A 12,842-nucleotide genomic window follows, 5' to 3' on the forward strand; every position below is an offset into this window, starting at 1 on the left:
TCCCTGAGGGAGCCGGGCAGGGGCTGCAGAGTCCCTGAGGGAGCCGGGCAGGGGCTGCAGAGTCCCTGAGGGAGCTGGGCAGGGGCTGCAGAGTCCCTGAGGGAGCCGGGCAGGGGGTGCAGAAGCCCTGAGGGAGCCGGGCAGGGGCTGAGCCTGGAGCAAAGGAGGCTCAGGGGGCCCTTGTGGCTCTGCACAGCTCCTGCCAGGAGGGCACAGCCGGGGGGATTTGGGATCTTATCCCAGGGAACAGGGACAGGAGCAGAGGAATCCCAGGATCACTGAGGCTGGAAAATCCCTCCAAGGTCACCGAGTCCAAGCTGTGCTTGATCCCCACCTTGTCCCCAGCCCAGAGCTCTGAGTGCCCTGTCCAGGCCTTCCTTGGACACCTCCAGGGATGGGGATTCCAAACCTCCTTGGGCAGCCCTTGCCAGTGCCCATTCCACCCCTTTCCATGAAGTAATCTTTGAGGGAACAGCCTCAGGTTGTGACAGGGGAGGTTTATATTGGATGTTGGGGAAAATTCATTCACAGGAAGGGATGTGCAGCCCTGGCACAGCTGCAGTGGTGGAAACCCCATCCCTGGAGGGATTTAAAAGCCCTGTGGATGTGGCACTTGGGGACATGGCTGAGCCGTGGCCTTGGCAGTGCCAGGGGACATTGGTCTTAGAGGGTTTTTCCCACATAAATATTGCATGAATCGCTGAGGATGTAATGGTGAGTGACAGCAGCATTGCCTCACCTGTGCCTCGTCCTTGTGGTCCCTGCCATGGGCACAGTGTGATGGAGCACAGCCGGTGCTGGCCCCACTGGCCTGGGATCCCACAGCACGGCCAGGGGACGTGGCCCTGGCAGCCTGTTTGTCCCCTGTCCCCTGGCCGGGTGGCCGGAGCAGTGGCCAGTCCTGAGACCATGCTGCAGCTGCTGGCCAGGGCATGGAGGTGGCAGCTCCCGCCTTGTCACCCGGTGTCGCGTCCCCGCCACGAGCCGACAGTGACATCTAGTGACACCAAATCACTGCCCAAAGCCGCGAACACGCAATCGTCCCGAATTCCCAACCCCGCTCCCGCCGCCTGGCCAGCGAGGAGCGGGGCTGAGCCGCGGCGCTGTAAATTAGTAAATACAACCAAACACGCGTTTCCTCGGGCTTTAAGGCTTTGCAGACCGCCAAGCAGGAGGTAGCCAGGGCAGAGTGGCCACAGTAGCGTGTTTTGAAGGCTTTTTTGGGGAAAGTCGGGCCAGTTTTGGGAGCGCAGGGCAGTGGGCGATGCCTCCTCTCTCCCCGAGGGGAGACTTCAAGGTGAGGGGGCAACTTGTGCCTGACAGGGCTGTGACGGCTATTCCTCTACCATTCAATAATATTAACTGACTAGGGAGAGTCAGCAAACTCCTGTACGATTTGGGGTGGCAGCGGCAGCGCCCCGGCCCCGTTTTGGGGTGTTTTGGCGCTGTTTTGGGCTGTTTTGGCGCTGTTTTCAGACGCTGGCCGGGGGCTGGGGAAGGGGGGGGCCAACATGGCCGCCGGCCCCGCGCCCCGCGGCTGAGGGGGGCGATGGCGAGCGCGGACCCCTGAGGGACGCAGGGGGCGGAGGAGGAGGAGGAAGAGGAGGAGGAGGAGGAGGAAGAGGAAGAGGCGCTGCCCGGCGGGTCAGGGCGGGGAAGTCGCCGCCCGAAGATGGCGGCCGCGGCGGGGCCACACGCCGGGGCTGCGGCGGAGGCGCGGTTCATCAGCAGCGCCAAGGTGAGCAGCCCGCGGGGTGCCCTCCGTGAGGGTCCCTCCCTTCCCGCCCAGCCTGGGGGCACAGCGAGTAAAAGCCCGCGGGGATGGAGGGCATGGAGGGATTCCCTCAGCTCAGCTCCCCGGTATGACTCGGCTTCGGGCGCGTCCCTGACCCGCGGTTGTCCCTCGGCAGGGAAAGGGCTTGTTCGCCACCAGAAACATCCGCAAAGGGGAAACAGTCTTCGTGGAGAGGCCGGTGGTGTCATCCCAGTTTCTCTGGAATGCCCTGTACAACTACCGAGGTGAGCGGCCGGCGCTGGTGGCGTGTCCCCATCCCTGTCTCCTGTCCCGGTGGGGTGACCGCGGGGCCGCAGGGGTACCAAGGGAAGGAAGGGTTTGGGTTTGTCTTGGCGCCTCTATAAACGCGGCCCTGATGCCTTTTCTGCCTTTGCACTAAACTGTTGACAAGTTCGGGTGTCGTCTGAGGAATGGTGACTTCCATCAGCTCTGGAGGAATGTGCCACCATAGAACCTTGGAATGGGTTGGGTTGGAAGGGGCCTTAAAGATCATATTCCATCCCTAGCATGCGGAGGGACCCCTTGCCCTAACCCAGGTTGTTCCAAGCCCCATCCCCTTTTTCCTCTCTGGTGTTAGTACTGGTTGTGTTGCTTTGCCCTGGGTTCTGGTCCCTTTGCTTTCCAAAGGCTTTCCTGTGGCATCATCCATCCATCCATCCATCCATCCATCCATCCATCCATCCATCCATCCATCCATCCATCCATCCATCCATGTATCCATCCCTCCATCCATCCCTCCACCCATCCCTCCTGTCCCCCACAGCCTGTGATCACTGCCTGCGGGCGCTGGAGACGGCGGAGGAGAACGCCCAGCGCCTGCTGGGGAAGAGCTCCCTGGTGCTGCCTCACCCGGAGCAGTGCAGCATCAGGAAGGACCTGCACCAGCAGTGTCCCCGCTGCCAGGTACGGGGCTGCCGGGAGGCACCGTACTCTCCTTGGCATCCTTGAGTCCTTCCCATCCAGCTGGGCTCTTGTGCTGTCTGCCTTTCTGTGCCATGGGCCCAAGAGCCAGGGCTCTGCTGGTCAGGGAGGGGCACAGCTGGCTCAGCTGGATCTGGGAGCCCCTTTCCCGCTGCCACAATGCCAGTGCTGTCCCCTCGCTCTAGGTGACGTACTGCAGTGCAGAGTGCAGGCAGGCAGCTCTGGAGCAGTACCACCAGGTCCTGTGCCTCGGCCCGTCCCGGGACGACCCCACGCACCCCCTCAACAAGCTGCAGGAGGCATGGAGGTAGGGCCTCACCTGCCTGTGGCTCCACGGGCAAGGGAGGTGGCTCTCCTGGGCTGGCTCCTCGCTGTGCATCCCTGCACAAGGTGGCTGGAGGGTGGGGGTGGCCCTGGGACACTGCCCAGCTCTTTTTCCTGGTTGGGTGTTGTGATGTTGGCAGCCCAAGGGTTTGGACACACAGCTGAGCACTCCTTATCTTTCTCCCACTAAAGAGCTACAAAGCACTGAGCTATGCACATCCCTCACTCCTGCAGTTTTATGGTGCTCCTGCAGATCCCCAGCCTCTGGGAGATCCTCCTTGTAGCATCCCATGGGCCCATTTCTGTCCCTGCTTTCAAAAAAAAATGGTTCCCGAGGGGATAAGCAACATTCCTGACTGAAATCTGGTCCCAAGCCCCAGCAGAGTGAGCAGGATGGAGGGGGATTGTTTGTATGCATGGAGCAGGAAGGTGGGTGCAGGTTTCTCTCCCCTGGGTCCCCACACAGCAATGCTGCACTGAGCACTTTGGTGTGCTGGATCAGTGCAGGCCTGAGCACACCTATGGCAGCTGTTTCTGCCTCTCTCCAGCTTCTCATTCCCATGCCATCTGATCTGCTCATCTCTTCTCCATTTTAATCCCACAGAAACATGCATTACCCCCCAGAGACATCCAGCATCATGCTGATGGCCAGGATGGTTGCCACCATCAAACAGGTACGGTGGGTGGTTTTGTTATCCCATTGTGGATGTTATTCCCAAGGCTCTGATGCCTTGGCCTGGCTTTCTCAGCATTTATTGTGACAATCCTCCCTCTCCCTGGGCTGGGGAGGAAAGTGGTGTTGGTGCAATGCCTCTGCTTGATTCTTTTGTCAGGCTAAAGACAAGGAGTGGTGGATCAAGGCCTTCTCCCAGTTCTGCAACAAGACAGCAAATGAAGAAGAGGAGATTGTGCACAAACTGCTGGGGGACAAATTTAAGGTAAGACCCAGCAGCTCTTCAATCCTGGAGCCTTCCTTCTCCTGCCTGTGTCTGTGAGCCCACAGGTGCAAAAGCCTCATTACACAGGGATAGGAAATACTGGAAACTCCAGGCTAAAATGGAGGGCCCTGACAGTGAGGAAGTGGTTGCTTAGAGGGTTTTGGCCTTGTGATGCTTTCATGGGATATGCTGCTCCTTCCTGTGGGGGAGATGTTCCTGCTGTGGGCTGGGACAGTGTGATATTTAGCTGCTGAGTGGGTGGCTTTTGCTGCTAAAGGGGTGGATTTCACGGCTCTGAGGGCAGCAGCCTCCAGCCATGCAGGGCAGGCCAGGGAGCCTGAATCCTTCTGGAGCCTTCTGAGCTCAGCCTCAGCCCAGGGCTGGCACCCCCAGCACCCCCACCCTGACCGTGCTCTGTGTCCTGCCAGGGCCAGCTGGAGCTGCTGCGCCTGCTCTTCACTGAGGCTCTTTATGATGAATATCTCAGCAGGGTGAGTGGCTCTGCCTCCCAGACAGCCCAGGAGTGTTGGCCAGGGCTCCCCTGGGACTCTGCTGGTTCCTTGCTTCCCCCAAAGCTCCCTGAAGCATTGCAGAGCGAGGTGCTCCCGCAGGCTCCTCAGTTGCTTTGTCTGTCCCTTCTGCAGTGGTTCACCCCAGAAGGCTTTCGATCCCTCTTTGCCCTCGTCGGGACCAATGGCCAAGGCATAGGAACCAGGTAATGGGGCTTTGTGGGTGCTCCTTGCCAGGCAGTGCAGATGTGCAATGTCAATGGCTGGGTTTAGACATGGGGAAAGAGGGGCAGATTGGAAAAACTTCATCTTGGCTGTGTCCGACCCGTTCACATCCCTCTGCCAGACCTTGGCTGCTCAGAGCCGCCTTGGATCTCCTCTATAAAGTCCCACTGTGTGCTGAGAGCATTGTGGGACTGTAGAAATGTTCTGCTGTTTCTGACAGTACTGTGGCACTGTGACACTGTCCCACTGCTCCCCAGGCACTGTGGCACTGTGATAGTGTCCCACTGCTCCCCAAGCTCTGTGGCACTGTGTCACTGTTCCCCATGCCCTGTGGCACTGCTCCCCAAGCCCTGTGGCACTGTGCCATGTCCCCTGTTCCCCATGTCCCCTGTGGCACTGTGTCCCTGCTCCCCAAGCCCTGTGGCACTGTGTCACTGCTCCCCAAGCCCTGTGGCACTGTGTCACTGTTCCCCATGCCCTGTGGCACTGTTCCCCAAGCCCTGTGGCACTGTGCCATGTCCCCTGTTCCCCATGTCCCCTGTGGCACTGTGTCACTGCTCCCCAAGCCCTGTGGCACTGTGTCCCCTGCTCCCCAAGCCCTGTGGCACTGCCCCACTGCTCCCCAAGCCCTGTGGCACTGTGTCCCTGCTCCCCAAGCCCTGTGGCACTGTGCCATGTCCCCTGTTCCCCATGTCCCCTGTGGCACTGTGTCACTGCTCCCCAAGCCCTGTGGCACTGTGTCCCTGCTCCCCAAGCCCTGTGGCACTGTGCCATGTCCCCTGTTCCCCCAGCTCCCTGAGCCAGTGGGTGCACGCGTGCGATGCTCTGGAGCTGCCCGTGCTGCAGCGGGAGGAGCTGGACGCCTTCATCGACCAGCTCTACAAGGACATTGAGAAGGGTGAGCCTCTGGGAGGGCAGGCACAGGGCAGGCAGCCTCGGGACAGGGATCTTTGTCCTCCATCCCCTGCCAGTGGGAGGGAAAGGCTCTTGGGAAACCCCCCTGCAGCAGCCAGGCCCTGCTGGCTGTGGGTGTTCCATGTGGGTGGACATTCCTTTGTGCTTGTGTGTGGAAGAGCTGGAAGGGACCGTGCAGAGCTCTAACCCCTCTGTCTGTGCTGCAGAGTCGGGAGAGTTCCTCAACTGCGAGGGATCAGGGCTCTATGTGCTGCAGAGCTGCTGTAAGTAACACGAGGACTGCGAGGGAAATGTCCTGTGCTAGGCTGGCTCACCTCTTTCTCTGGAGAAAGGGGTTTGTGCTTGCCATCTCTGGGATGGGATGGGTACTGCTCTCGGTGTTCCCTGGCACTTTGCCCAGCTGTGGAATAGCCAGCCCTGCCTTGGATGCACTCAGATGTGGTGTGGTTCCAGGAGCCACTGAGGCATTTAGCAGAGATTGTATTGCCTGTAGGTAACCACAGCTGCATCCCCAATGCTGAGACATCCTTCCCAGAAAACAACTTCCTCCTGCATCTCACTGCTCTGGAGGACATCGAAGCAGGAGAGGTGAGACAGCAGGGCCTGGGTGGACCTGAGGTGACATCACACCTTGGCATCATCCCTGTGTCCCCTACATCCTCCATGGACCCCAGCCCCAAAACCTCCTGTGTCCTGCATCATCTTGGCAGAGGAATTCAATCCCCATCCCGTGTAGGAGCTGCCACACCCCCTGTTTCTGCCTGATTCTGAGAGGGACTGGGAGAACTGCTGCTGCTTTGGGATCGTGGGGAGCGATTCTGAGCCCAGCCCATTTCTGTTTGCTGCCAGGAAATCTGCATCAGTTACTTAGACTGCTGTCAGAGGGAGCGGAGCAGACACAGCCGCAACAAGATACTCAGGTAGGGGCTACCTGGGGGGACCTCACACCCCCTGACACCCCAAACACCCATCAGGGCAGCATCCCCACCCCAGGGCTGGGTGTGAACTTCAGTGGGCTGGGGGTGTGTGCAGGACGAGGTGCTTCTGGTGCTTCGAGCTCCGTGTAATGTGTTGTAGGATTTGGGTTCCCCCCTCTTTCTGCAGGCTTACACCTGCAGACCCTTCCTTTTCCTTGTCTGTCCCTCAAGGGTAGAGGTTCCTGCTGGGGTCACTGTCCCCCTGTCCCATCACCCCTGTGGGGCTGAGAAATCCCCCACTCCACCCGCAGTACCTTTACCCTGCCTGAGCCAGCAGGATGGAACCTCCAGGCTGCTCTGGCTCTGACACGTTGAGCCCCTTCCTGGCTGTTCTCTCCCCCACCCTGGGCAGCAGCAGTGTGGCAGTGTAGCTTGTGCACACCATGCCTCTGTCTCCTGCCTGCCCACCTGCCAGGGAGAACTACTTGTTTACCTGCTCGTGTCCCAAGTGCCTCGCGCAAGCCGACGACGCCGACGTGACGTCGGACGAGGAGGAGGAGGGCGAAGGAGAGACGGACGATGCTGAGCTGGAGGATGAGATGACTGATGTGTGATCCTGGTCCCGGGCCCGAGGACAGGGAAGGGATGGGATGGGACGGGAAGGGCCTGGAGGCTCCTCCAAGAGGCAGCAGCTTTAATTTAGAACAGGGTTGTGTTGTGGGGGCGGGCGGGGCCGCGTGCCGAGGTGCCGGAGCGGGGCAGCCACGGAAGCAGGCCCTGCTCCTGCCTGTCCGTGTTGTCCCTGTGCCTGTGTGTGTGTGTGTGTCAGGCTGCCCTCGTCCTCCCTGCGAGGACAAGCTGTGAGCCAGTGGCCCTCCAGCACATCCCAGTTCCTGCTGGGGCTGACTGGTGCTTGCAGGGGAGGCTGGAGGGGAGTGGGATCCAGCCAGCCCCTGGGATACCAGCTGGTCACCCGTGAGGTGGCTCTGCTGTGTCTGTGCAGGCTGTGGATGTGGAGGAGCTTGTCCTTCCCACCTGCAGGGACGAGGGGAATGTGTGTGTGTGTGTCCGTGTGTCTGTGCACGAGGGTACTATTTAATGTCTATATTAGCACTATCTACACACTATGGAGCTGGGGCCCTTGTATATCCTCCATCCCATGCCTTGGCCGGCAGTGAGGGGCAGCAGCATCTCGCAGGGGATGCCTTGGAGGGTGGCCCAGAGCTCGAGTCCAGCAGGGGGAGCAGAGCTGACCCTACAGACACCTCCTTCCCAGCTCGGCCCATCCCTCCTGTGACACAGAGCCCCAGGCAATGACTGCAGGAGCTCACGAGGGCTGGGTGTCATCCCAAACCCAGAAGACATTTTGGGTTTTGTAGGGAGGGAGTTGTCCCTCCCTTCAGCTGGCCGTGGGACGAGGATGTGCCCGGGGATGCAGCATGTGCTGAGTGTTTCCCTGCACCCAGTGCTCCCACATGGAGATGTGCCAGTGCAGAGTGGCCCCCCTGGATGTCCCCTTGTCATCCATCCCATGCTGCCACCCTCAAGGCCACACCATGCAGCAGTGTCCATGTGTGCAGACCATGTGGCTGGAGGGACAGTGGCTCCAAGTGACAGAGAGGCAGCAGGTCACGGATGCACCCAGGATTATTTCCTCCCTCCATGGATTTTGGGGAGCTGTGTTCCTGCTGCTGTGTCCATGGCAGCTGGACTGTGGGACCGAGGGTGGCACACCTGTGGCACTGCCATCACCACCAGCCCTGCCTCCTGCTGCTTGTTCCCAGCCATCCCAGGCCACATCCCCTTCAGTGTTCCTAATAAACCAAGACTGGTGACAGCTGGGACCCCTGTGCTTTGTATTGCTGGGTGCAGAGAGGGCTGTGAGCCAGGGGCTGGTCCTGTGAGGACACGGGGCTCAGGGAACAGACACCTGTGCAAGTGGATTTGTGACTAGCCCACCCCTGCTGGAGGCTGTGCTGTCCCATGAGGCTCTGACTGAGCCCTGCCCCAGCTGCAGGAGGTACTTGGAGAATTGTACTAGGAAAAAAATTGAGGATGAGATTTGTCCCTTTATCTGCTGACTGCTAGAAATAAAAGAGAAACTTCCCTTTTTCCAAAACTTACTCAGACTTCATTAGCTCAGACAAAAATATACAGACATCAGGTGAGCCCTCCTGGTACAGACCAAGCCTGTATCGCTCTCCCCCCCATCCCTGCCAGTCCTGCATCCCTCCAAATCAGCAGCACAAGGTCAAATGTTTCCAGGGAAGTGCTCTGGGCCCTCACCTCCTCCCTCCCACACAGTCCCAGCTCGGTGCCAGGCTCAAGGTTCCCCCTGGCATTGGTGTTTGCCCTTGGCCACACACCAGTGCCAGCAGAAAGATCTCCCTGTGGCCGAGTCCAGCAGGATCTCTGGAGCACGTTGGGATCCTTTCCTCAAACCTGGTCCTTAGGGCAAGACCCTAGGATGCCCCAGGAAGTCCTTGATCCACCAGAGCCTTCTGCTGCTACCAGAAGGTCCAGGGGGGCTGCATCATCTCGTAGGTGGGAATGCTGGTGACGTTGACAGGAATGGAGATGACGGCCCAGGGGAGCCCGTGCTGCTCCAGGGAGCGCCTGATCATGTACCTGGGGGGATGGAAGGGTGACAGCTGTCCCCAAGCTGCCAGGGCTGGGAGGGTGCAGCCAGAGCCCAGCACGGACCACAGCCCAGCTCCAACTCTGCCCAGTAACCAGGACTGAACCCAGCTCGATTCATGATTAAATTTCAGCATTTCCTCTCGCTGGGGTCTGAGCCCCTTGGATTTCCCCTCTGATCCAGGTCCATTTCCCATCACTGCACCCCAGCTCCACTGCATTTCCTGCTGCAGCCTAATCCAAGTGCATTTTCCCTCCCATTTGTGATCCTGGTGGGTTTCCCCTGTGTTCCCCTCGGTCTGGGTGCCTATCACCCCTCTCCCCTCCATGGTCCAGCAGCATTTTCCCCTTTCCCTTGAACACCCTAAATGAACAGAACTGAACCTCCCTGCTGTGCGGGACAAGGCTGTCACTTGTTTGTGAGCTGTCCCACCCGGGAAGGCAGCTGGGCACATACCCATCCCTGCCCAACACAAAGAGCTGTCCCACCGTGTCACACACCCGTCCCTGCCCAGCACAAAGAGCTGTCCCACCCTGTCACGTACCCATCCCTGCCCAGCACAAAGAGCTGTCCCACCCTGTCACAGGCCCGTCCCTGCCCCGCAGAAAGAGCTGTCCCACCCTGACATGTACCCATCCCTGCCCAGCACAAAGAGCTGTCCCACCCTGTCGCACACCCGTCCCTGCCCAGCAGGGAGAGCTGTCCCACCGTGTCACGTACCCGTCCCTCTGTCCCACCGTGTCACGTACCCGTCCCTGCCCAGCAGGAAGAGCGCGGGGATGTCGGCCGTGCGCCGGGAGCTGTCCTGGATCATCTCGATGTAGAAGCTGTCGTTGTCGTAGGCGTTGTCGGCGATGATGACGGCCCGCCCGCCGTGCTCCTGGATCACTCGTGTCTTGGACAGGAACGAGCAGCCCCTGTGGCACAGAGGGACCACGCTGTCACCTACTTGGGGTGGCTAGAGGTGGCTCCAGAGCCTGCACCTGCCAGAGCTGGCCTGGAGACAGCCAAACTAGGGATTCTCTCCCTGATTCCACACCTCCTCCAAACCCTGCTCCTTTGAGTCTGTATTTTAGGCACAAGCCACCCACATTCCTAAAAAAAAAAAGAAATAAAATCTTGGAATGGTTTGGGTTGGAAGAGATCTTAAAGCTCATCCAGTTCCACCCCTGCCATGGCAGGGACACCTTCCACTGTCCCAGGCTGCTCCAAGCCCCAGTGTCCAGCCTGGCCTTTGACACCTCCACGGATATGAAGCATCCAGAATTTCTTTGGGCAACCTGTGCCAGGGCCTCACCACTCACAGAGAAGAGTTCTTTGCCACTGTCTAATCTAAATCTACTCTCTTTCAATCTGAACCCTGACAGCATTTTTTCTACCTTGCCACAGGCTAAAAAACACAAGATGCAATTCTCCAGGGTAGGAACACCCTTGCATTTTCCTGGTTTATCTATGTGGGGGAAGCCACAGGATGAATCTGGAGGTGACGGGGAGATGTGGCCAGGGCTCCCCTCCTGCCCAGCAGGGTCCCCCAGGAGGTGCCATGATGCCAGACCTACCCCCTCTCCACCAAGGCGATCTGGTCCTGGATGAAGACCCCATTGTTGAGCTCTCCACAGGCCTCCGGAGGATCCGCGGGCACCAGGTGGATCTGGTCGTACCTTGTGTTCTCCGAGGAGACAGGAGGGGTGAGCCGGGGGATGGAGCTGCTACCCCTCCCCACCCTGCCCACCCCACACCCTGCTCATCCCTCTGGGAGCTGCTTTGGGGGGATTCTGGGCTCCCAGATTCAGGGACACTCAGAGCCAGCCCCAGGGGCAATCCCCACCTCTGGAATCCTGTTGAGGCCAAGGATGCTTGTGGAAGAGCAATGAACTCCATTTTAACCAAAACCCCAAATCACTGAGTCCCACCAAGGAGCAGTATTGGGATGGAGGGAGCCAAAGGGGCAAATTCAGTTTTTAATACTTACAAACACGCCGCCAAAATCCTTGGCTGGGGTGGCAGTGAAGATGTAGCGGATGTCTCCGGGGCTCAGCACTTGGAAGTACAAATACTCATGGATGCGTAATCCTGGGGGTGAAAGGACAGAGCTGAGGCAAGGGAAACTAAAGGCAAAATCCTTGAAAAAAGGGGGAAAGTCCCAGTTATCACTCCTGAACCATGGGGGAGAGAACAGGCCCTCCAGCAATGCCAAATCCTGGCCCAGGACCCAAAATGCCCCAAAGGTTTTGGGGTGTTCCAAGGGCAGATGGGGGAGTTCCCAGGGGCTGAGAGGGAATGGGGGTAAGAAAAGCCCAGGGACTGGGGCGCTCAAGGGGAAAATGCTGCTGGACCATGGAGGGGAGAGGGGTGATAGGCACCCAGACCGAGGGGAACACAGGGGAAACGCACCAGGATCACAAATGGGAGGGAAAATGCACTTGGATTAGGCTGCAGCAGGAAATGCAGTGGAGCTGGGGTGCAGTGATGAGAAATGGACCTGGATCAGAGGGGAAATCCAAGGGGCTCAGACCCCAGCGAGAGGAAATGCTGCTGGATTGGGGTGCTGAGTGGGGAAATGCAACCAGGATGGGGAGCTGCACCGAGGGAATTGCACCAGGATGGGGATGCAGGAGGGGAAATGCACCCACGGTGGGATGCAGGAGGGGAAATGCACTCGGATTGGGATGTGGGAGGAAAAAAGCAATGGTGTGGGGGCGCAGCGAGGGGAAATGCCCCCGTTCCCCAATACGGGTACAGGAGAGAAACCGCAATGGGGCCGGGCTGCCGGCAGGGGAAATACACCGGGATACAGACACAGGAGTGGAAATACACCGGGATACAGACACGGCAGGGGAAATACACCGGGATACAGACACGGCAGGGGAAATACACCGGGATACAGACACGGCAGGGGAAATACACCGGGACACAGACACAGGAGTGGAAATACACCGGGATACAGACACGGCAGGGGAAATACACCGGGACACAGACACAGGAGTGGAAATACACCGGGATACAGACACAGGAGTGGAAATACACCGGGATACAGACACAGGAGTGGAAATACACCGGGACACAGACACGGCAGGGGAAATACACCGGGACACAGACACGGCAGGGGAAATACACCGGGACACAGACACGGCAGGGGAAATACACCGGGACACAGACACGGCAGGGGAAATACACCGGGATACAGACACAGGAGCGGAAATATACCGGGACGTAGACACACCAGGGGAACCGCAACGGGGCCGGGCTGCCGGGAGGGGATATACACCGGGATCGCGGTGCGCCGAGCGGGGAGGCGGCCGGGCCGGGATGCCTGCGGTGTGTGCGCGGTCCGGGAGCGGGATCCGGGTGGTGGCGGCCCGGCCCGAGTGCTGTCCCCGCTCCGTGCCTCCCTCCGTCCCTCACTCACCGCAGGCCGGCCAGCAGCAGACGCAGAGCCAGAGCCAGAGCCAGAGCAGCATGGCTGCGCCACGCCCCGCCCACCGGCCCGCCCCGCGCTCTCCATTGGCGGATGAGCTTAGCGCCCTCCTTTCTATTGGTCTACGCCGCCATCAATCACGCGCGAGCCGGCGCGGGCAGCTCGCTGTCACCGCGGCGTTCGCTGCCAAATAGTGCTCCATGGCATTTCCGCACGCTGCGCGCCCTCTTCCCTCTCTGCCA

The 12,842-nt window shown here is 59.5% G+C and overlaps 2 protein-coding genes across 2 annotated transcripts; one reads left to right on the forward strand and one right to left on the reverse strand.

Annotated features, from left to right (window-relative positions):
• The first annotated feature begins 1,646 nt into the window (after positions 1–1,646).
• SMYD5 (SMYD family member 5) lies at positions 1,647–8,381 on the forward strand. The gene is made up of 13 exons (XM_066548855.1): positions 1,647–1,738; positions 1,911–2,019; positions 2,559–2,698; positions 2,902–3,023; positions 3,645–3,714; positions 3,874–3,978; positions 4,407–4,469; positions 4,623–4,693; positions 5,504–5,610; positions 5,834–5,890; positions 6,121–6,215; positions 6,477–6,547; positions 7,020–8,381. Exons 1-13 carry the CDS (start codon positions 1,673–1,675, stop codon positions 7,156–7,158), a joined length of 1,215 nt encoding a protein of 404 aa, XP_066404952.1. The 5' UTR covers positions 1,647–1,672; the 3' UTR covers positions 7,159–8,381.
• Positions 8,382–8,652: 271 nt separating this feature from the next.
• On the reverse strand, positions 8,653–12,672 carry PRADC1 (protease associated domain containing 1). Its single transcript, XM_066548856.1, has 5 exons — positions 12,592–12,672; positions 11,155–11,255; positions 10,742–10,851; positions 9,932–10,099; positions 8,653–9,172 (listed from the first exon to the last, which is right to left on the reverse strand). Exons 1-5 carry the CDS (start codon positions 12,641–12,643, stop codon positions 9,052–9,054), a joined length of 552 nt encoding a protein of 183 aa, XP_066404953.1. The 5' UTR covers positions 12,644–12,672; the 3' UTR covers positions 8,653–9,051.
• Between the last annotated feature and the right edge of the window lie 170 nt (positions 12,673–12,842).

Source organism: Molothrus aeneus, chromosome 4 (assembly GCF_037042795.1).
Source record: "Molothrus aeneus isolate 106 chromosome 4, BPBGC_Maene_1.0, whole genome shotgun sequence".
Classification (NCBI taxonomy): Eukaryota; Metazoa; Chordata; class Aves; order Passeriformes; family Icteridae; genus Molothrus; species Molothrus aeneus.

Bases quoted from the DNA above. Each gene is read 5' to 3' on its own strand.
- SMYD5 (XM_066548855.1), top strand. From the start codon at position 1,673: ATGGCGGCCGCGGCGGGGCCACACGCCGGGGCTGCGGCGGAGGCGCGG. The intron at 1,739-1,910 runs GTGAGCAGCCCG...GTCCCTCGGCAG, and splicing joins GGTTCATCAGCAGCGCCAAG to GGAAAGGGCTTGTTCGCCAC. The intron at 2,020-2,558 runs GTGAGCGGCCGG...TGTCCCCCACAG, and splicing joins TGCCCTGTACAACTACCGAG to CCTGTGATCACTGCCTGCGG.
- PRADC1 (XM_066548856.1), bottom strand. From the start codon at position 12,643: ATGCTGCTCTGGCTCTGGCTCTGGCTCTGCGTCTGCTGCTGGCCGGCC. The intron at 10,852-11,154 runs GTAAGTATTAAA...GTCTCCTCGGAG, and splicing joins AGGATTTTGGCGGCGTGTTT to AACACAAGGTACGACCAGAT. The intron at 10,100-10,741 runs GTAGGTCTGGCA...TCTGTGCCACAG, and splicing joins ATCGCCTTGGTGGAGAGGGG to GGGCTGCTCGTTCCTGTCCA.